Source organism: Gymnodraco acuticeps, unplaced genomic scaffold (genome assembly GCF_902827175.1).
Source record: "Gymnodraco acuticeps unplaced genomic scaffold, fGymAcu1.1, whole genome shotgun sequence".
Taxonomy (NCBI): Eukaryota; Metazoa; Chordata; class Actinopteri; order Perciformes; family Bathydraconidae; genus Gymnodraco; species Gymnodraco acuticeps.
The window spans coordinates 460,964-482,318 of record NW_022992310.1 but is presented as its reverse complement, the minus strand read 5'-3'; the positions used below and the strand labels follow the sequence as shown (position 1 = coordinate 482,318).

At 40.2% G+C, this 21,355-nt stretch overlaps 1 protein-coding gene across 1 annotated transcript; it reads right to left on the bottom strand.

The window, feature by feature from the left end:
* Window positions 1-2,371: 2,371 nt before the first annotated feature.
* Window positions 2,372-14,344, bottom strand: rx1 (retinal homeobox gene 1). The gene is made up of 4 exons (XM_034208215.1): window positions 14,166-14,344; window positions 12,410-12,711; window positions 5,635-5,888; window positions 2,372-4,303 (listed from the first exon to the last, which is right to left on the bottom strand). Exons 2-4 carry the CDS (start codon window positions 12,696-12,698, stop codon window positions 3,833-3,835), a joined length of 1,014 nt encoding a protein of 337 aa, XP_034064106.1. The 5' UTR covers window positions 12,699-12,711; window positions 14,166-14,344; the 3' UTR covers window positions 2,372-3,832.
* Between the last annotated feature and the right edge of the window lie 7,011 nt (window positions 14,345-21,355).

Here is a 21,355-nt window from a genome sequence, read left to right as displayed (position 1 = left end):
ATGCACTGTGTACACTGTAGCTATGTACACATGACAATTGAGCCTTGAATCTTCTCTTTCGCTCACTCTACACATGCAGGCGCCATACCCTCTCTCTCTTAAAGGGATAGGCTGCCCTAGTCTGCATTATGCTCGCCATACTACTTCCCTGATGGCTTCCACAGGATTGTTGACATCCTCGTGGATTCATCTTCTTATTACAGACACATGCATTTCCAAACATTTGGTCTACCTGTTGTAAATGTATTATCTCTTCGATTTACACACGGCATCTATTGCACGTCTGTCCGTCCTGGGAGAGGGATCCCTCCTCTGTTGCTCTCCCTGAGGTTTCTCCCATTTCTTCCCCTTAATGACAGGGTGGACAGCAATGGCAGGGACACATGAAAAATGTTCAATATTATTATGAAAATAGAATAAACATGATCAAAATGACTCGTTTTATCAAATAACTCGTTGTGTAATAAATAATAAAACAATATAATTTTCTTTTAAATGTATCATTTAATCACTTATTACACACACTGTATTTAGCAGAGTAGTGTGTGGGACATGCCAAAATCACGTACATCCAATGAAAAAATAAGGTATAAAATGAAGGAAACACATTTCAAGAGACTTATCATTGTACTGATATGTGTGTAAATGTTTGGCCTTTTATAATAAGACCTCAGAGTTTCATTATTCTGCTACATTTTCATGATAACTGAGTGATTCTGATGGGGACACCAAAGTTACTTTATATTGATATTGACCCTACTATAACAAATACTCCATATCAATTTCGAGGTCTACAGTAATTAACATGTAGAAAAGTTGAATTAACCTGTCAGCTAGCAAACATTATCTATCCATCCATCCAAGCTAGCTTACGTTAGCAACCCATCTAATAAGCTATCGCCAAACTGGGGGCTCTCCTTTTTACAATTAGAAGTGTTATTTAACATATGGTTAACGTTGAAGTGCGGTCACGTGTCTACCGTTCAGGCAGTGAGAGTAATTATTAAAACATAGTTGACTTGTGATTATCTTAAGCCAACCGGCTGCTTTTTTCTCGCTTTTCCCCAGCACCAGTTTCTCAAAACATCTACGTAAATTCTGAAATATGCATTATTTGGATGAACTGATCACATATTGGTCATCTAAATGGTTAGTTTATCGCCTGAATACGTGTTATAACTTAATAACAGTTTATTAAAAAGCTTTAAAGCTGTTTCTTTGGCAAGTAAAGGTTGATAAAGTTAGCGACGCTATGCAATGAGCTAGCAATTACGCTCTAATCGGAAGTACCAATTAAAGCAGACGAAGCATAAGGTAAATATGGTGCATACATAAACACAGTAAGAGAAATAAAAGATGAAAATATAAGAAAAAATATTGAATGGATTGATATTAAAGTAACCCAAAAGTAATGGCAAGTTTTCAGGTGACATTACTGTTATATTTTAAGACTCAGACTATTACATGTTATACAGGTGAATAGTAATTGTAATGGATTATATTTTTAAAGTTCCCCTCCCATTTAAACTCAGTATCTGATCACTTCATGTCGTGCAATAAACAACTTGTCTCCTGCTCTCCATATGGCCGTGTGCTGCCCTCCATCTGTCCAGGAAAGTGATTCTCACGCCGGAGGACAGATATCACGGCGGCACCGGTCCCTCTGTAACATGTGCTGCAGCGACCGGCCCCGAAGGGCAATTAGTGAGCGGGGCTCTTCGGTCCGAGGCCCCCCCGGGAAGCCCTGATTGATTGGAGTCTCATCTTCCTAACAGCCTGGCACCCTGCCACCAAAACCAGGGAACAGCAGAAAAAAACCAGGGGAGAAAGAGCTCTTATGTGACAGAGAGAGAGGGAGACAGGGCACAAGTGTTGGAGGAAAAGAAAGAAAAATGCCTCTGTATGTCAGATGATAACGATTAGTAATCTTGGAAATACAGAGCCGGTGTGGGAACAAGTGCACAGGTCAACATGAAAGCATTGAGAAAGAGGAGATTTCTATCAAACTATATTTATTTTTTTCAGTAGATCTTCATTCTTTCCCAGCACATCAGACAAAATCAAAACATCACTAGGACAGATATAATCTAGGAAACAGCCGTAAAAAACTAAAACTTCTAGTGCATTTTTTGTCCAGTTTCTATAACCTTTGGCTTGTTCTTGGTCCAAAAATCACATTATAACATGCTAAAGAAGATTTTAATGTGCAAGGTAATCCTCTACAGTGTGAGGTCCTGGCATGTGTCCAATGGAGAGGCTAAACATCACTGACCAACAACATTTCAAAACTACACAAGAATTAAGACTAGCAGCAGATGAATACGTTTGTTTCCCTCTATGAGCAGGTTTTAAAATAAACTTGATATTGTTGTAATTGCTGCTGTAGTGAGTGTGTGTGCATGACTTCATATAAAGATGAAATATCACAAAGTTTGGGGGGAAATTTGTATTAAAATGATATAAAAATATGTCTGAAATTGCACTTTAAGATGAAGGATTTCCTCTCCCTCTTGTTCCTGTAACGTGAGATGCTACCTGCAGACGTTAAAAAGTCTCATTAATAGATGTAGCTCTACTGCTCATATGACACACATTCAATTAACAGACGGGGGGGGGGGGGAGAGGAAAATAATAACAACACTGTGTCACTAATGACCATAGCAGCTACGACCCATGTTCCTCCTTTGATTGAGAAAGAAAGACAAAATGGTTTCAAGGGCCTATTTAGTGCAGACCGTCCCCTCGGCCCCGTCCATCTCAGACAAAGAGGACACACTTGGATCAATTGTGCCGGACAAAGACTGAACTATGTGGGGTGACGCATCACACAGCGCTCTTTCTGCAGCCCTGCACGTACACACTGCACCAACACTGAGCTGCCAACAGGTCTTCTCCTCAAGAAGCCACTCAAGCAAAAACTGTGTTGAACCCCGCTCTGCAGCATGCGTGCATTTCCTGCTTTAAAGCATCTAATCAGAAAAACTAAGATTGTGCAGGATTATTTTTTTGGTATCTTCTCAGGCATGGTCAAAAGGTGCCTCACATCTCTGATTCTGGTTCCCACGAATATTGTACAGAAAGATTTTCCTCGTCTGCCATCTTCCTCCGGGTTGTCTAAACTGCATCATTAATCTGCAGCCGTGCTTTAATTAGGAATTTAATCAACAGATTAGTTTAACAGTCAGAGACGCTGATTTGATTTTTTAAAAGCTGCTCTCGCATTAAAGTGAGACCACACTTTCATTCACAAAGTATTCTCTGATCAGCTGACCCATGAAAATTAAACAATTGGATTAATTAGTAAAAAGAAAATGGGGAAATAAAACAGAATGTGGGATTACCGACAGAACTAACGGAAAAGAGGTGAGAGCAAGTATAATTCCCATATTTGGGTGATTTTCATGATTCCCTGTCTATGGAGATTTCATATCATGACAATATCTGTTTGTGATTGTCGATGAAAGTATGCATTCATCCGATGGGAGGTGTGCTGATAGGAAAGGAAATGTCCTCACTCCCAGGGTCTAAAAGTCACCAAATAAAGTTATTGCGTTTATTTCACGCAAAGGAAACACCCAAAACGTTCATATTGGAAGAAGAATGTGAAAAATAACATTGTAACAAGCATAAGAGTTCACTTGTCTCCTTGAGATGAGGACAAATAGTCCAAAGAAAGTCCTTTAATCCTCAGGTTTCACAGTTCAAAGTCCTTTATTTTTTGCTCTGTGGGTATCAGATAAGTCACTGCCATATTATCCAGTATTTGACTCAATGTCTTTCACCCTTTAACCCGAAAAAAACAACCTTAATGTCTCCCTTCCTAACTTGTTAGTCACATGGGGTGCCAGGTCTTGTCCATGGACTGCAGATGCTCCTTGGCTTTCATCCTCAGAACCGCGATGCTGGAGCTGCGCTGGTCCACGTCCTCCAGAGGGTATTTATCCTGGTACTGCGCTGTGCACTGGTAAGGGGGAGGCGCCATGTTCTGCATCCCCTGACCCATGGACGGGTGAGGATGGGAGTGAGGGTGAGGAGCGGAGTTGAGGAAGCTGTGGGTCGGGTAGTTAGGCTGAAGGCCCTGAGCTGGACCCATGAAGCCCGGCATGCTGTGCACCGGCGTGGCACTGGTCAGGGGGGAGGAGAGCCAGGGGTCCAGGGGCAGGGAGCTGCTCATGGGGCCCATGCCGCTGTGGAGCTGGGGCTGGCGGTTGAAGGAGAGCATGGGCGAGTCGTGCAGCTTCATGGTGCTGGCGTCCATTTTCTCCTGACGACGCCATTTTGCTCTGCGGTTCTGGAACCACACCTGGAGGACAAAGAACAAACTCATTAACCTTAATATAAGGAATGGTGTAAGGCAAGGCAAGTTTATTGATATAGCACCTTTCAACACAAGGCAATTCAAAGTGCTTTACAAAAATGAAAGACATTAAGAGCATTACGAAACATATTATAAAATGGCATTAGTATTAGGGTAGCTTAATAAATGTTTGACATATTTGTAAGTTACTTGATTATTTCCATTTAAAGAGGCTCTTTAGGGTTTTCCCTCTCCTCTAGTGTCTAAGGATGGTAATGGTTTGCAAAAGGCTAAAATCCCTGTGTTTCCTCCAGAGGGAATTTCTCTCCCAGAAGAAAAAGCTACTCAACAGACGTACAAGTATACCTTAAATGTGTACTTAAGGACAGCATGAGATTACTGAAAGCTCAAGGTAGTGTTTGTCCCCTGTTTAAAGACTTTACCTCCTTGTCCCCACATGACGTGGAAACACATACATACACACACACACAAACACTTGCGTAACAATTAAGATTAATCTCCTCACCTAAATAGCTGCGAGCCAAAGGTGAAAGCTTTTGTGCGTCCTTAGAAAACCTCAGCATTTGGAAACACACCAACTCTTAATGTTACCTGCAGGTACTAAGTACATTCATTCAATTACTGAGGTACAGTACTTATACCTACTTGAGTATATCTATTGTATGATTTTTTTACTTCAACTCTACTACCTCTTAATCAGTTTACTTCAGAAGTGTTTGTCAGTATATTTGAAATGATTAGGTTAGCTACATTAGCTAGCCAGTTTACAACAGATCTGCAGTAATATCAGACGGAGTCATGTGATCACATCGTTAAAATAAGCCCATAAAAAATGTTAGGTACATTTCCAACAACAGAGACAGTTGTCCAACTTTATAATCCTGAACGTCACCAAGTGCTCTGGTCCCAGCTGTGTGCGTCACTTTCTAGTGTCCCCTGGTTTCCGTTGAGCTTTTTGCCTAGTTTTGTATTTGCATTTGTGCAGCGCTTATAGTAAACGCATGTTTCCTCAAGTTGGGGACGATGTTTCTTCATTGCATGTGTTTTGGCACTTCTGTATTTTTATATTTAAATAGTTTCTGAAGCTGCAGTGTGTTTCTCCTAATGGACGTGTTTTTGGGCCGTTGTAGAGCACCTGTCGGCCACCAGAGCAAATTCATTGTTTGTGTAAACTGGCAATAAACTTGATTCTGATTCTCAAAGATCAATATTTCCCTCTATTGAGGTGGAGTGAAGTGGCATACATTGATTTGTCCTGAAATGAATGTACTCATCTTCTCTCCACTACTGGATGCATGTGATGTGGTTCCTCTTACCTGCACTCGGACCTCGGGGAGGTTGACCTTCATGGCCAGCTCTTCGCGGCTGTAGACGTCGGGGTAATGGGATTTCTCGAAGGCTCGCTCCAGCTCGTGCAGCTGGTAGGTGGTGAAGGTGGTTCGGTTCCTCCGGTGCTTCTTCTTCGGCTGTTCGTCCATGCAGGGGTCTGGAGAATTTCCCTCGTCACTCTCCACACTCTTCCTCAGCTCACTTAGCTCTTCATCACACTTGTTGGTAAATAAGCCGGTATCTGAGCAGAGAAGAAATTAAATGTGTTAAAAGGTTGGAAATGTGAAATGAATGGGGTTTGGGAAGTTACTTTGCAAATGTTATCTGTTACAACAACTACGTATTGACATGCGAAAAAAAAGGATTCTTGAGTATCACAATATCAAACTTATCTGATTGCTTTCTGCTACTTTTGGATTACTTCAATATCAAATGCAATGCAGATAAATCCAATAGATATCAACAAGATGTTTTTTACTGAAGTGTATCATATAAGACAACAGAACAATAGGCGCTTTCACACCGGAGTACTTTTCCCGTTTAGTTCCGATAGTTCCTGGGATTTTGCGTTCACACCAAAAGAGAACTTAGTTCATGAGAACTTTTACCCCCTTTTTAGTGCCTGCTAGAGAGCAGAAGAAAAAAAAGTTCCAATTTATGATTGGCTGGGCGAATTGCAAACCACGCCCCGTAAAACTCGGAAAAGTTTTGACTTTGAGTGGCAGTATACGCCGTGAAGTTGTGTGCGGCCTGCCTCAGGGAACTTATTCCGGTGTGAACGCGATCGGCTCTTAGATCCATGGGGTACTAAGTGCTGGGAACTAAGTGTTGGGAACTAAGTACGGCAAAGTGTGAAAGCGGCTATTGTGACCTTAGAAAAGAAGAAACCAAGATATTTAGGATCAGAAATGTTTCAGATTGTTTTTATAGGAAAACCTGACTTTCATTCAGCATATCCAGGCAGTAGCCTATCCGCCGACAATGAAACACATGAGTTCAAACAAGCTGAAATAAAATCTGAGCTGACAGAAAATGCTCCGTTTTAGTTTAATACACATAGTTAAGCTCACACACACTACTTTATGAACATATGGGTTCACCTACTGACTTAAAAACACAACAAATAATCCAAAGAAAGTGAAAACCATAAAGCAGATTCAGGCAGGAGGCGTATAGATTATCCTACAGAACAGCACAGTTTACAGAGAAGAGATAACATCTAACACTAATCAGATTTTCTTTATGTGACTGTAAGTAAATACAGATAACTTTTTTTGCATCCTGACTACATAATGTAATCCATTATTCCCCAACCCTTGTAATAAAGAATGTAGTGCCTGTTTTTTCCGGTAGAGCAGACATTAGTTTGACATATGCAACAATGGGCTACTGTAGGTCAGTGGAGCAGGCAATCCTATGAACTTCAAGGAAGCACGAAAACATACCTAATCAGATTTAGAAAAAGTTGTTTTCCAGCGTTGATCTTCCACAAAGATAAACCACAATGTTCCCTTTCTTTTTATGTAAACCACATCCATCACATACAATATAAGAGTTTTTAATGTTAGACAGTGGAGTAGACTTCAAATTAAGTTACACTGAACAAAAATATAAACGCAACACTTTTGTTTTTGCTCCCATTTTTCATGAGATGAACTCAAAGATCTAAAACATTTTCTATTTACACAAAATAACCATTTCTCTCAAATATTGTTCACAAATCTGAAAAAATCTGTGATAGTGAGCACTTCTCCTTTGCCGAGATAATCCATCCCACCTCACAGGTGTGGCATATCAAGATGCGGCATGATTAGCATGACAGCATGATTATTGCACAGGTGTGCCTTAGGCTGGCCACAATAAAAGGCCACTCTGAAACGTGCATTTTTGCTTTATTGGGGGGGTCTGAAAACCAGTCAGTATCTGGTGTGAGGGTTAGGGTTAGGGTAATGTTGTGAATCGAGTGGCCTGTGTTCGTCGTCCATAACATACGCCTGCCCATAACATACGCCTGCCCATACCATAACCCCACCACCACCATGGGCCACTCGATTCACAACATTACTCTAACCCTAACCCTAACCCTACCCCTCACACCATATACTGACTGGTTTTCGGACACCCCCAATAAAGCAAAAATGCACGCTTCAGCCCAGGTCAGCCCGTGCATAAAGGCGGCCCTGAGTATAAGTATTAACTCTGCCATCTTTTGTGTAAAAAGTGGGTTCAAATTAGAAGGAAATAGGATTTGGGGGCGATCTGTTGCCTACCAATCGGACGGTCACCAGTTCAATCCCGGACCTTACATTCAACATGTTGAAGTATCAATGGGCAAGAATGAGTTTCATCAAGTTGCTGTGTCGTGTATTGCAAGTCAAACAAAAAATAAAATATCCAAAGTTCAGATTTTCTTTACTTTCACTTAGTAAAAAGTGTGGATAAAGGAGACATTGTAATCAAGGGGACCCGGTTAGTCAACACGTCTGTGGGAAACACTTCATCAGGGCTAATGATGCTAATGAGGCTAACGTCAATCGTTAAAGTTGTCATGTTAGAAGTCAAAGTAGTGTAGACGCTGCATTCGAATATAAAACCTTGACAAGACAAGGAAATCCCAGTTTAAGTTTAGCCTAATACAGCCAAATAAACTAATTCGATTTATTCTAGTACAAGATCTGATTACTTCTTCCACCTCTGAATACAGCATATACATAATGTTAATTTAATGACTAGTCTCTCAATTTGTCTATGAGTTCAGCTAAGTAGCTAGCTTTGAGAGCATTCTCTACGTGGTTTTGCTCATTCAAATGACCTTTTTCTCAGTTTGGTTAACGCAGGGGAACAAAATAGTTTGTATTCTTGTTTTGAAGTGACAGGTCTTACATTTGGACATGATATTTAAGCTAGCTTTGGACCATGAAACTGTTGGACACCATATCGGGCTACAGCAGCAACAGCTAAATGACATGTAATGTACTCTACTGTAGAATCATTAGCATCACTGTAAGATACATGTTGAGAAGTTTCCAGAACATGTCAATGCTTTAGTAAAACAACTCACGGCATAACAATCTGTTGAAATGTGTTGATGACCATAGAGAAAGGGGAGGGAGGAGGGGGGAGAGGGGGCGGCCATTGTGGTTTCTTCAACTGGCAAACGGGATATTTGGGGGTTCATTTATCCACCTCTCATTAAGCAGCCATGACAAAGGCCAGGCTCGGACAAAGGCGGAGGTCAGGTCTGGTTCAGTGACCAGCTCTTGGCCTGTCAGCCCATCAGACTGAAGGCTGCCCACTGTTTATCAGAGGCGGGGGGGGGGGGGGGGGGGGGAGAAGTGGCTCATTCGGGGGGAACTGGGCTGACTTCACAGGATAGTTACATACAAAAGGGTGATGTCATTTCTGTTGATGTACGTTAATCAAAAAAATCGAGCGAGGGCGTGGATACGGAGACTGAGTTTGAAGCCGGAGCTGCAATGATGGGTCAGTTGACAATTATAAAAAAACTGCATGCAAAACAGTCATAACATTCAGTTTTTTAGCCATACGAATATGGAGATGTTCTGCTTTTATCTGTTGTTCTTCACATGAACCTGGAAATGTTTTGGGTTTTCAACAGACAAAACTAAAAAGCTCAAGACATTACTGTGGACTTTTGGAAACTGGGATAAAAATGTCATGGACCAAACTCAGAAAGTAACTTGTACTAATCATTCATTCTTCAAATCAATTGCTAGTTGCAACATAAACTTGATGTAAAAAGTGTCACATTTGGAATCGTGGGCTGAGGTTTTGAAGCCATAAATTGGGGTTTATCGCATCGCCATCTTGTTTTAAATTAACCAGATGTGACACGAGAAGCTAAGTACAACAGAATGCTAAAAAATAAATGTATTTTAGGTAACAAACATGGTCAACTTGACTTTGATGAACTGTAAATGGTTAATTGACTGTACTTATATAGTGCTTTAACAGGTCTATACGACCCCTCAAAGCACTTACGAGTCATTCTCCCGTTCACACTTCATTCATACAGAGCAGCGCCACTTGCTCTAGGGAAGCTAACATTCACACACACTCACACACCGTTGGCCATCAGGAGCAACTCAGGGTTCAGTTTCTCGCCCAAGGATACATCGACATGTTGACTACTCTGGCTGGGATCGAACCCACAACCTTCTGGTTGAGAGACGACCGCACTTCCTCACAGCTACAGTCGCCCATCAGGGTTACATTTGGAAGGCGAAAACACAGAGAGCACCAATACTGAAGAACATCCGTCTTTAACAAGCCATACCCTGCTTTATGGTCTATTTACTCTTAATTGGACATTAGTTTACAAAATGAACACCATACTTTAAGACCCTATTTACACGGGAGCGCAAACGCAAACGGACCGAATTCGTCCTAATCAAAAAAGTCTTCCGTTCACACGCATTCGATTCATTTAACGTATCCGTTCACACGAGACCACTGGAAACGCTGTAGTACAAATGCCGGGCCTGTAAGTGGCGCTGTACTTCCGCCACAAAATACACCGAAAGCAGCGAAGAAGACCCCCGAGCACGGTTGCCATGGTTGCCCTTCTGTTTATGCCCCGTAGTAGATTTAGCAACATGTAGTTCATGTAGTTCTCCATGTCCACTTGTTGCTGATGGTTGTGGTAGAGGAGCTGTAGGTTTTGCACTAACATCTGTAGCATGGTCAGTAGCAGTAGCACTAGCAGTAGCTACTGACAGTAGCTACTGACCATGCTACAGCAATGAGCTGCAGAGGCGGGGCTATGGCTTCATCGTTATCAGGAAAAGATCGTATAGGGCGTTCACACGGAGCCGTTTGGCCCCCCAGGGCGTTCCGTTTGCAGATCTATCCACCTTGGGACCCGTTATCGTTTGCGGGGTCCGTTTCCGCGGTTCCGTTACCGCCTCGTGTGAACAAACGGGCTATACGCAAGAGAAAGGTAGCGGATACAACCAGTTTTCGTTCTCGTGTAAACACCGCCTAATTCAATAGTCTCGAAACTAGCATTTGACACCATAGAGTCATGTTTACAAAAGTTAATGAGGTAATAAATCAAGCGAAAAGTAGGCTCACTTCCCCCCAGACTTCTATCTGACTTTGGTTGCCCTGGGAGGATGCAGCTTGAGCCTTTTTTAAATCACTTGATTTTTCACGACAATAATATTTTGTTGGTTGGTTTCTGCCACAAAACCACCTGCCAGATCCTGCATGTGAAATCAGCTCGAGATTAAACGTGACGAATGTGATTCTGAGACCAAACGATAACCAAAACACCCGAATGAACTACTGTACAATCTAATCTGCACGCAAGAGAAGATTAGGGGAATTCCTCAAGGGGATGGGATTGTACTCAGGGACATAAACCCCACCCCCCCCCTACACCATCTTGTCCTGTGATTTATCTCCAAATCTCTTACAGTAATGCAACAGGCTGCATGGAAACAGTGTTTGACACAGTGAAACTGCATGAGAGGAGTGATGCAAACTCCTCAGAAAAGCTACACCAATTACTTTTGGTTGTATAAGAATGTGATATCATAAGTTTAAGCTTCAGTCTAAATCTTTTCCATCAATACTTTTGAGTTTTTTCCCTTTCCCTTTCCGTTAATGCGTAATTGTAATTTATTTAGTTTAATGTTCATTGTTTTTAGGGAAATGTCTCATAAGCTTAGAACTGCATATGCAGAACGGCCAATATCTGTATCTTACATCTACTTTAGTCAAAATACTTGAATCAACGTACTTAGTTCAGGTGGAGTTTTAACATTTGTATTTCAATGTTGATAACATTTTAAATCACGATTAATTAGTTGAGTTATATGTTTAATTATTAGATAATGTCCACAGCATTTTGTCAACACGGCATTACTTTTAAAAACACCTTTTGATGACAACATTTTTTATATATGTTGGCTTGTTGAATAAATGATGGTGGATTACTAGCATAGTACACTTCAGTAAAAAATCATTATATTGATGTTTACTTGCTCTTCTATTTATTTGCATTACATTTTACATTAATCCTAAAGTAATGGAGAGTAATCAGGTTACATTCGTTTTATATTGTTGTACTCAGATAACATTACATTTCTTTACAGGTTGTACATTGTACACAGACATGGGCGTCTCTTTGTCAAAAAAAAAGTGGTGGGGACACTCTTTTTCAGATAAAATAAAACACTACTGCATTGACCACTAGTGCAGTAACTATACTACGCTGCTACAAAGCAATTCTCTATAAAATTATAACTCATATTAAACATGTCTCAGGTCCAAACTGCCCCGCTCCAACACACCCAGAAAGTATGAACAGTCCTCCAGACTCTACATGTTCTCTTGTGTTCTCTTCTCAAAGTGTACAATTCTTTGTGAACGATATTTTCAGAACATTTCATTTTCACAAATGTTCCTAATGCAAAATGGGGGGGGACAAAATTTGCCATTTCCAAAAATGGTCATTAGACATGTCCTTGGCGTCCCTAGTATAATTGACGCCTATGGAAGCAGATTACATTTTTAAAGTAACCCTCCTTGTTAGTAATCACAGTGAGGCTGCAGCGGTTTGAAAGTAAAAATCGATATTTCTTTTCTTTTGTGTGCATTTGCATTACATTTGACATTGAGGTAATCCAAAAGTAACACAAAGTAATCAGGTTACTTTTGTGATACTCAGATTACATTAAAACATTTTTGGAGATTACATTTGTAACCCTCCTGTTATCACAGTGAGGCTGCACTCACCATGGTACTCCTCCGTGCCTCCGTTCCTCAGCGAGGAGAGATGCCCGCTGAAGGAGGAGTTTTCCTGGGGCCCCTGGGGCTCCCCCAGACCCTCGATGTCCACTTTGTGGGTCCGCGGGGTCCCTGAAGGGCTGAGCAGGGGGTCCTGGTCCTTACTGAACCCCAGGATGACGTCGATGCTGTGGACGCGGCCCCCCACAGAGAGCCCCCCACCTTTCCCTAGATCGTGGAAGTTGCTGGGTGAGAGGCAGCTGTCGTCCACCATCATGGTGTCCAGAGAGAGATGCATCGAGCGTCCGGCCCTAAAGGAACGGGAGGGGGGTCAGGGTTTATCACTTTTGTTTAAATGTGTTATTTTGAGTTTTGTTCGTTGCCATCTTGTTTATACAGTACTTTTTTGTAGTGCATTCTTCTTGTAGGTGAGATCCTTTAGGGGGAGAGGGGAGGTTAACAGTACATGCAACCAGTGCAGAAATACTCTTTTGAAAATAAGACTCATGCAAACTCCCAAGTAAAAGTAGTGCTGTACATTAAAAAAACAAAGCAATATCATATTATTGCATTATAATTATTATGTGAATATATAATGTGTAAACATCACTTTGATATAGCATGGTAAATGTGTGGCTCATTTGAATGAATTTATATTTATGTAATGCTCTTATGCTTTCTCTTTGGAGAAATGTTGAAAATAAGGAAACAACATTTTTGCAATATTTAGAAAAAGGCTTTATTTTAAAACTATGAGAATACTAATTATTGTTTCCAAGCTGCTGGAGAATTGTGTAAATTGAGGGTCAGAGATCACCTGCTCCCTCTGCATGACTCTGTTCATCACATTAACCTGATTATCCTGCGGGGGGGCACCGTCTGCACTGAAGAGTGTGCTGATGGACACTAATGACACCCGTTACCTCCTAATCCACACTTTTTACTTTTTTTTTAACGAATGGTCTGCACTGCTGAGGTTAATTAGGAACAAATGTTTCATTTAAATTCACTTTTTTCCACATTTCATAGGACAATAATACATTTTCTCTCATCAAAACTAACATCAAAGTCTCTATATTGGAATAAAAGAAACTTTATCATGTTATTTAACTTTACTCACATATTATTTCCTATTCATTTGACATTATATCCCTGTTTTTTTTCATGCTGTCTGTTTTAAAGTGAGAAATTGCTTGGTAAATACAATTTATTATCCTTAATACGCACAACATTACCTGAACTGTTACCAAAAACATCTGTCTGTCAAAAGCCATTTAAAATACTAAATCTTGGACGCCAAGTAAATAACATTGACGTTATTTAATATAACAGTGAAGATAAAGTTAATTGAGTGGATTTTTAAAAAGCATATGGGAACTACAAGTGAACTACAAAATAATGGACTGTAAGTACAAAGCGAGTGAATTTATTGGTTATATAATAGTTAAATAAAGTAATGCCTTATGCAAAAGATCAAATATGGTTTATGTGTTGGAAAGATAAGTCTATTAAACACAAAAAAATCTGACATCCAGTGCATGAAATTGAAGATATTTTGCACATAAATAAAGTAAATTGACAAGATTGCAAGTGTAAAATGAATTCCTTTCAGGGATCACATCTACTCTTCCATATAGAGGAGAAGGGACAATCTGTTTTAAGTTAGTTTAGTACGTTCCTAGTTTGCTTTTTTCCCCCCTCCTCCAGTTGTATGGTGAGTAATAGGGTTAGGTGTCGGTAAATGTATGACAGTGTTAGAGCTCACCTGTTAGAAGTAATTACGTTGTTAAAGTTGCTCCACCTGTCCTCTCCACCTTCAGATCCTCTCGCTGTCAATCAGCCGGATTTGCCTCACTTGCATTTCCCTCAATAATGTCTCTAGGTGGCAAAAAAAAGCAGTCCTGCAAAAAGTGCAACGGAGTAAAATCCAGAGCGCTCACAGACTGAGACTCAGAGAGTGCAGGAGGCGCTCAGGGCTGAGGGGAAGGAGGTGAAACCAGGGGATTAGGGACGGGGCTATTAATTGGGATCCGTCCCCTGAAACAGTGATTGGCAGCTGGTTTCTGCTCAAGTAATTGTTTTAAATTTCCATCCCCCCCCCCCCCACACACACACACACACACACACAGCAGGAGGCCCCGGCTAATGAAGCCTGCACAAGACTTTCTTTCATAAATGAATTGTTTTAAAGACAAAGAGACACTGAGAGATTTCACTGACACACACAGCCCCCCATTATGTGGACCCTCATGCAACAATAAATTATAACACATGAGGTTAACACTACCATCAGGGCAAAGTTGACCTGTTAATATAGAATATATATTATATTTTTCTATAATTAATTTCCCATTAAAGCCATTCCTGTATTTGATGTATTATATCACATTGACTTAAATCTCCTTTTTTATTATTATTATTTAGTTGAACTGGTTATTTCATTTAATTTAATAAATATTTTATTGTTTTTGAATTTTTTATTGTCCTTTTACTCTTTTGGTTTCCTGGTAAAAACATGTTTTAAATATATTTAAAATTCTTGTTTTATAAACTATGGTAAAGAAAAAAATCAGTAGCTGGAAGAGCATTTTTTTGCAATATTTAATAAAGGTTTTATTTTTGAAATATCTTAATAATATAAAAAGACAAATGCAATTAATATCCCATTAAAAAAAGTTTAATTTATTAAATTACACTAAACAGTAACATTATCTTAAATCATCTAACATTTTTTAAAACATATTTAAGAAAGCCTACAACCAAAAACACTGTACATATCCTAGTATTAAAACCATTTATCAAAAGACACTAAATAGTAATATTGTCTTAAAGGTGGGGTAGGTAATTCACTTCAGAAACACTTTTTGTTATATTCCATGGAATGCTCTTAACATCCCGATAGCAATGAATATATTAAATGCTTTGACAATAAATACATAAAAAAACATCGTCTGTGGAAGGCGTGGTGCTGTAAAAAGCACGACCAATCACCTGAGCCGGCCCGGCTAAAATAACTGGATGTCCTACCTGCCTGTCAGCCTTCCATCTGTGCACAAACTTATCTCGTGCCCTCATTGGTCATGTGCGCGTTCGTGTGTGTTGGAGGAGGGGCTCTGTAAGGAAGTCTGAAGGAAGGGGCAGATTTTTTCTGGTTGTGTATTTTCAAATTCTAGCGCACTCGAGCTGGTTTCTCCATTCTTACCTACCCTACCTTTAAATCTCCTTAAAGGATTTTGTCATATATTTATTTTGTCACTTTTTTGACATGTAACATGTGTAACTTGGTGCAAGAAAAATTAATGTATTTTAGAAATGCTTCCTTTATTACTTGTATTTGTTTTGCAATATTTAAAAAATAAAAAAGCCTTTGTTTTAGCCTTGGTTAGTTACGTTTTTAGCAGATCTGCAGTACTATCAGAAGGAGTCATGTGATCCCTTTGTTAAAATAAGCCCATAAAACATTTTAGGTAAACTTCCAACAACAGACACAGTTCAACTTTATAATCCTGAACGTCACCAGCTGTGTGCGTCACTTTTTACTGTCCCCTGGTTTCCGTTGTGTTTTCAGCTTCTTGCAGCATTTCGTTTTTGCAGAGCTTTTAGTAAACGCTGTGCATGTTTCCTGAAGTTAGTGAATGTTTTCTAAATGCTGCTTGTGTTGTGAAGTTGGCGAAGATGTTCCTTCATGTGTTTTGGAAAATGAGTGTTTTTATGTTTGCATCGTTTCTGAAGCTGCAGCACGTTTCTCCTGATGGAAATGTTTTGGGCCGTATTGGCACCTGTCGACCACCGTACATTTGCCTATGCTCATAATAAAACAAATCCACATGCTTTTGATTTACGATAAATGCATTTGTCAGGGCACCTGGGGAAGTGTTCTGCATCTGGAAGAGATTCTTCTTCAAAAACATATCGATAATTATAGAAAATGTTGTTGCATTGCACAGTAAAACTTCACTTATGGAGGAGCTATACAGATTCTCTCAATCATAGATTTTGAACCCTTTTATAGCTGATGTGAACTGCAGTTAATGGTAATATGATGTTAAAACACAGACTGATTCTCAACATTAACTGGAAATAAAAGCTCTGCTGCTTCATTATCATCACGTATTGCTTCTTTGTTTCCTGGAGCACCAAAGTGTCTGTTCGCAGCCTGAAAGCAGTGGAGCCGTCCCCGGCTTAATGTCACAGAAATCCTCCACGACTCGAAAGACGCTCAAGAGATTACCCGTGACCTCAAACATATCTAAAGATAAATTAGAGGAACCTCGATTTAACTGCTGATTCAGTTTCAGTCTGCACGGCCGGGAGAATGTACACACACATGATGAAATATGTAAAACAGAGTTTGCTGAGAGAAAAAATAGGAAGATGTTGTTTGTTCAGGATCTGAAAGCCAGGATTCAGAATTCCTTTTGCTTGTTTGTCTATCTCTGTTCAATTGAATTCCCACCCTTCAAGGTCTCCAATTATGCTATTTTTAGGCATATATTATGGGTCTCAGATATATAAAAATATATAAAAACATGTCTATGATGTGTTTTGCTCAAAATACCAAACAGATCGTGCATTTTAAGGCCGCTACACACCAACCTGAGACCAAAGAACGTGTACCGAAGGCGTCCCGACTTTTACGTCCGTTACGTCGCCTGCGTCGGCTACGAACACACCGCAAAGACTTCAGTCGACGAGTGGCAATAACTGTCACAAAAGTGCATTTTGAAGAAGAAGAAGATTCAACTTATTGTCATTACGTAGTACAGGTACTATGTAACGAAACGGTTTCTCTGCATTTGACCCATCCTAGTGTTAGGAACAGTGGGCTGCCATTATGTACGGCGCCCGCGGAGAATGGTGCCTTGCTCAGGGACACCTCGGTAGCACTTGGTCTTTCCGGGACTTAAACTGGTGACCTTCCAGTTGCCAAGCCAAGTCCCTATGGACTTCGCCACCACCGCCCTATTTTTGCATGATAGGTCCCCTTTAAATCATGCATGTCAGGGTTTATTATTGCTACGGTAGCTGACATGTGCAACGGCCCAAAAACATTTGGGGAAACGTGCTGCAGTGTCAGGAACCATGCAAATATAAAAACACAAAAGTGAAATGAAGAAACATCTTCACCGACTTGACAACACATGCCACTTGAGGAAAGATGCGCAGCGTTTACTAAAAGCTGCATAAACCAAACGATATACAAACGTTGCAAAAAGCTCAAAACACAACGGAAACCAGGGGACACTAAAAAGTGACGCACACACCTCGGACCGGAGCGCTTATTGAAGTTCAGGATTATAAAGGACAACTGTCTCTGTTGTTGGAAACGTACCTGAAATGTTTATTTTTATTTTACCAATATGATCACATGACTCCTTCAGGTATTACTAGGTTAGCTAAGTTATCTTGCAAGCTTACAGCAGGTCTGCCAGTTGTTGATTTTGATGAAGATGTTTCTATGTGTTTTGGCACATTTGTATTCTTATATTTGCATCGTTTTTGAAACTGGAGCTCGTTTCATCTAAATGGAAGTGTTTTAGGCCGCTGTAGCACGTTGGCAGCTGTCAGCCACCGTACATTGTCCTTAATTCACCTTGAGTACTTTATCCAAAAATAGCCCCCAACATCTCGTCCCAACATGTAACACAGAAATAAAATACATGCACATTTTATATATTGACGTGTTGAAAGCAATGCCGGCCTCCTTGATCTCCATCTTTGCTATATAATGTCCTAATCATTCCCATTAGAGTCCCCAGTCTGTTGGCAGAGTCTCCCTGCCAACAGGCTTACAGTGTAATGATACCTTAATGTGCTTGCTTATCCCCTCATGATTTTGTTAATACATTTTTGTCCTTCCACTGTTTCCCTGTTATCTTAATTGTACATACATTGGCTAAGAAGGAGCAGTGCAGTTATCAAGCTGCTTAGAATTATCAGATGACAATGTAAGTCCTGCTGATCCTATTAGAGGCAAAAGCAGCTAACGTGTAAATGCCCAGTGTCAGCTTACCAAGGGGGGGGGGGGTCGTGGAGAGGGGGGAGAGAAAGAGTGGTGGTGTGACAGGGAAGGTGAATTCATGTGATTCTCTATCATGCACAAACACACAGGCAGAAAGAGAGAAAGCTCTGCTGTGATTTGCTACTGAGAATTCCACAGAACTCTTGAGATGGCTTCGATTGGCTGCTGAGAATTCCACAGAACTCTTGAGATGGCTTCGATTGGCTGCTGAGAATTCCACAGAACTCTTGAGATGGCTTCGATTGGCTGCTGAGAATTCCATAGAACTCTTGAGATGGCTTCGATTGGCGGCCGAGAATTCCATAGAACTCTTGAGATGGCTTCGATTGGCGGCCGAGAATTCCATAGAACTCTTGAGATGGCTTCGATTGGCTGCTGAGAATTCCACAGAACTCTTGACACCGACCGCTGTGATTGGCTGCTGAGAATTTCATGGAACTCTTAAGATGGCTGACGTATTTACCCGGAAATAAGCAGCGCATGGGTTCCCTCGACAAAAAGCAAAGGGATTTCTCCATAGGATTTTGGAAAATAGCTCGAAATAAGATCTGTGGAAAACGAACCTGTTTGATAAATGCACGTTTTGTTCAGTCGTATAATCTCCACATGTCTACCCTACTTTTATAATTTTCGAATCATAAATCGAATCGCCAGAAGCAAAATGCTAACGTTCTGCTATAAAGGAACTACAGCCGAGTACAGCAGGGTCGCACGACTTCAACGTCACGCCAATTTAAGATCGATATTCAAACATACAGATTCTAAATGGAACAAGTTGAAGCGTTTGTTTGAACAGTTTACAGGAGGCATGTACTTGCTTTCAAGCAGAACAGGGCAAACAAACTTAGCGGGAGTGTTGACGTGTTCGGCGTAATGACGTACAACGTCCTCCACAACTTCTGTAGTCCTATTCAGCCACTTGTTAACAACCATCGTTTTTCAGACACCTAAACTCTTCAGAAATCACCAGTGGGGTCACTGCTGATGGATTTAATGTCGTAGAACAAAACGTGATCCGTCTCTTCAATGTGTTTCAACCACAGACCTTATTTCCAGATATTTTCCAAAATCCTATGGAGAGATTCCATTGGCTCTGAGACGAAGGAACAGGAAGTGGTAAAATGCTAACTCACTTCCGGGTTTTAGGACTCGTCCCTGCAACACTCTATAGAGCAAATGACAAGAAAACACTTTTTTATTTCCCACTTCTGTTTATTAAATAAGTAAATAACAAATGTCTTTCTTGTTCTTGAAGCACTGTGCGTAGTTTCCGTCAGTCCCCTTGTCACTGCTCTGAGCTCAGGGTTTGTGCGGCTGACAGACGGCTGCTCTTAACTTGTTTATGTCCACTGATTACAGCTGAACCCGCGGAGTAATCTGTACGAGAACAGAGTATGTTTAACCTGATGCCTGCAGCCACTTTGACTGTCTGCAGCTATCTGCTGATTACATTATAACCTCTCAGTTATCTGTAGAGTCTTATCGCCAAGGCACAGTTTGACCAGTGCCTCTTAATGATAGCCATGATTAATAATGGTAGATTGACAGTCACATATTTTTGTAAATGGTAAATGGACTGCACTTTGGTACGTGGTCGTTTTTATATCGGCACAGTTTTTGAAGCTGCAGCACATTTCTCCAAATGGAAATGTTTTGGACCGTTTTGCACCTGTCGGCCACCGTACAGTTGTCCACCAGTTGCCACATGTTTAAAGCCATTTCCATTTAAACCCTGGATGTTTAATCTGTAATAGAGTTAATGGTAAACCCTGACAGGTAAAGTGCTTTGGGTTTGGGAATTTAATTGAACAGAGATGGACAAACAAGATGCTGAATCCTGGCTTTCAGAACCAGTGTTTCCTCCTAATGGAAGTGATTTGGGTCAATTTTTAATATTGATTTAAAATGATTCCTCATGATGAAGAGGACTTATCAAGAGCCAGAGGGAGAAACAGTCGTGCTGCAATAAAAAACGGTGTCAGAGCTGATTATGTGAAAGCTCCTTTACTGTCCCTGTTAGGAGATAATTCCTCACAAAGACAAACAGTTGATGATGTATATGGCCGCCGCTGAGCCGTCTTACTGAGGCTGCTTTACTGCGTGTTCCCGGCTAAATCTTCCCCACAGATCTCAGGGTATTTTAAGTAGAAGTGAACCTGTTGCTTCCTGACAGACTATTGATCCAAATGCCAATATGTTCAACATTAAAACGGCTCCTGGTGCTGAGAGACGGCTGGCTTTGGTATTTAAAACATAGTTGTTCTTAGGTGTAATTGACAACTTTTGACATATGATTATTTTCCCTTTTTATCAAGGCCGTAAAGTGTGACATATAAATAAAATGAGTTGTTATGATTATTATCTGTATTATTATTGTTATTATTTATCAGTTTTAATAGTATAGTTAAATTGTAATCATTATAATAAGAATAAAAATAAGAATAATATTGTTTCTTAATATTATTACTATTATTATTAGCAGCAGCAGTGTTGGAAAAATATTCAGATTCTTTACTCGAGCGAATAACTAATACCACACAAAAAATACTAAATTTCGAGTAAAAGTACTGCATCAAGAATGGTACTTAAGTAAAAGAACATGTTAATATTTATAACATATAACGTCTTAGCAAAATTGCTGTCAATTCCTTCTCTGTTAACCATCTCATGGTTCAACTTAAATATAATGTTGGATGCTTTACTATATACCAAATAATCAGGGCCGGTTCTAGCCAATTTCATGCCCTAGGCGAGATTTTTTTATCTCTCCAGTTTTAAACGATATTTTTGGTTCACTGTCCTATAGTATACATTGAAATGATTTCAAACCTGTTTATCCTAATAATTATAAAGTGCCTTGGAAATATTTGTTTACATAAATTGTGATCAAACCGTTTGAGACCCACTGAGCTAATTTAGACTAAAGTGAACTA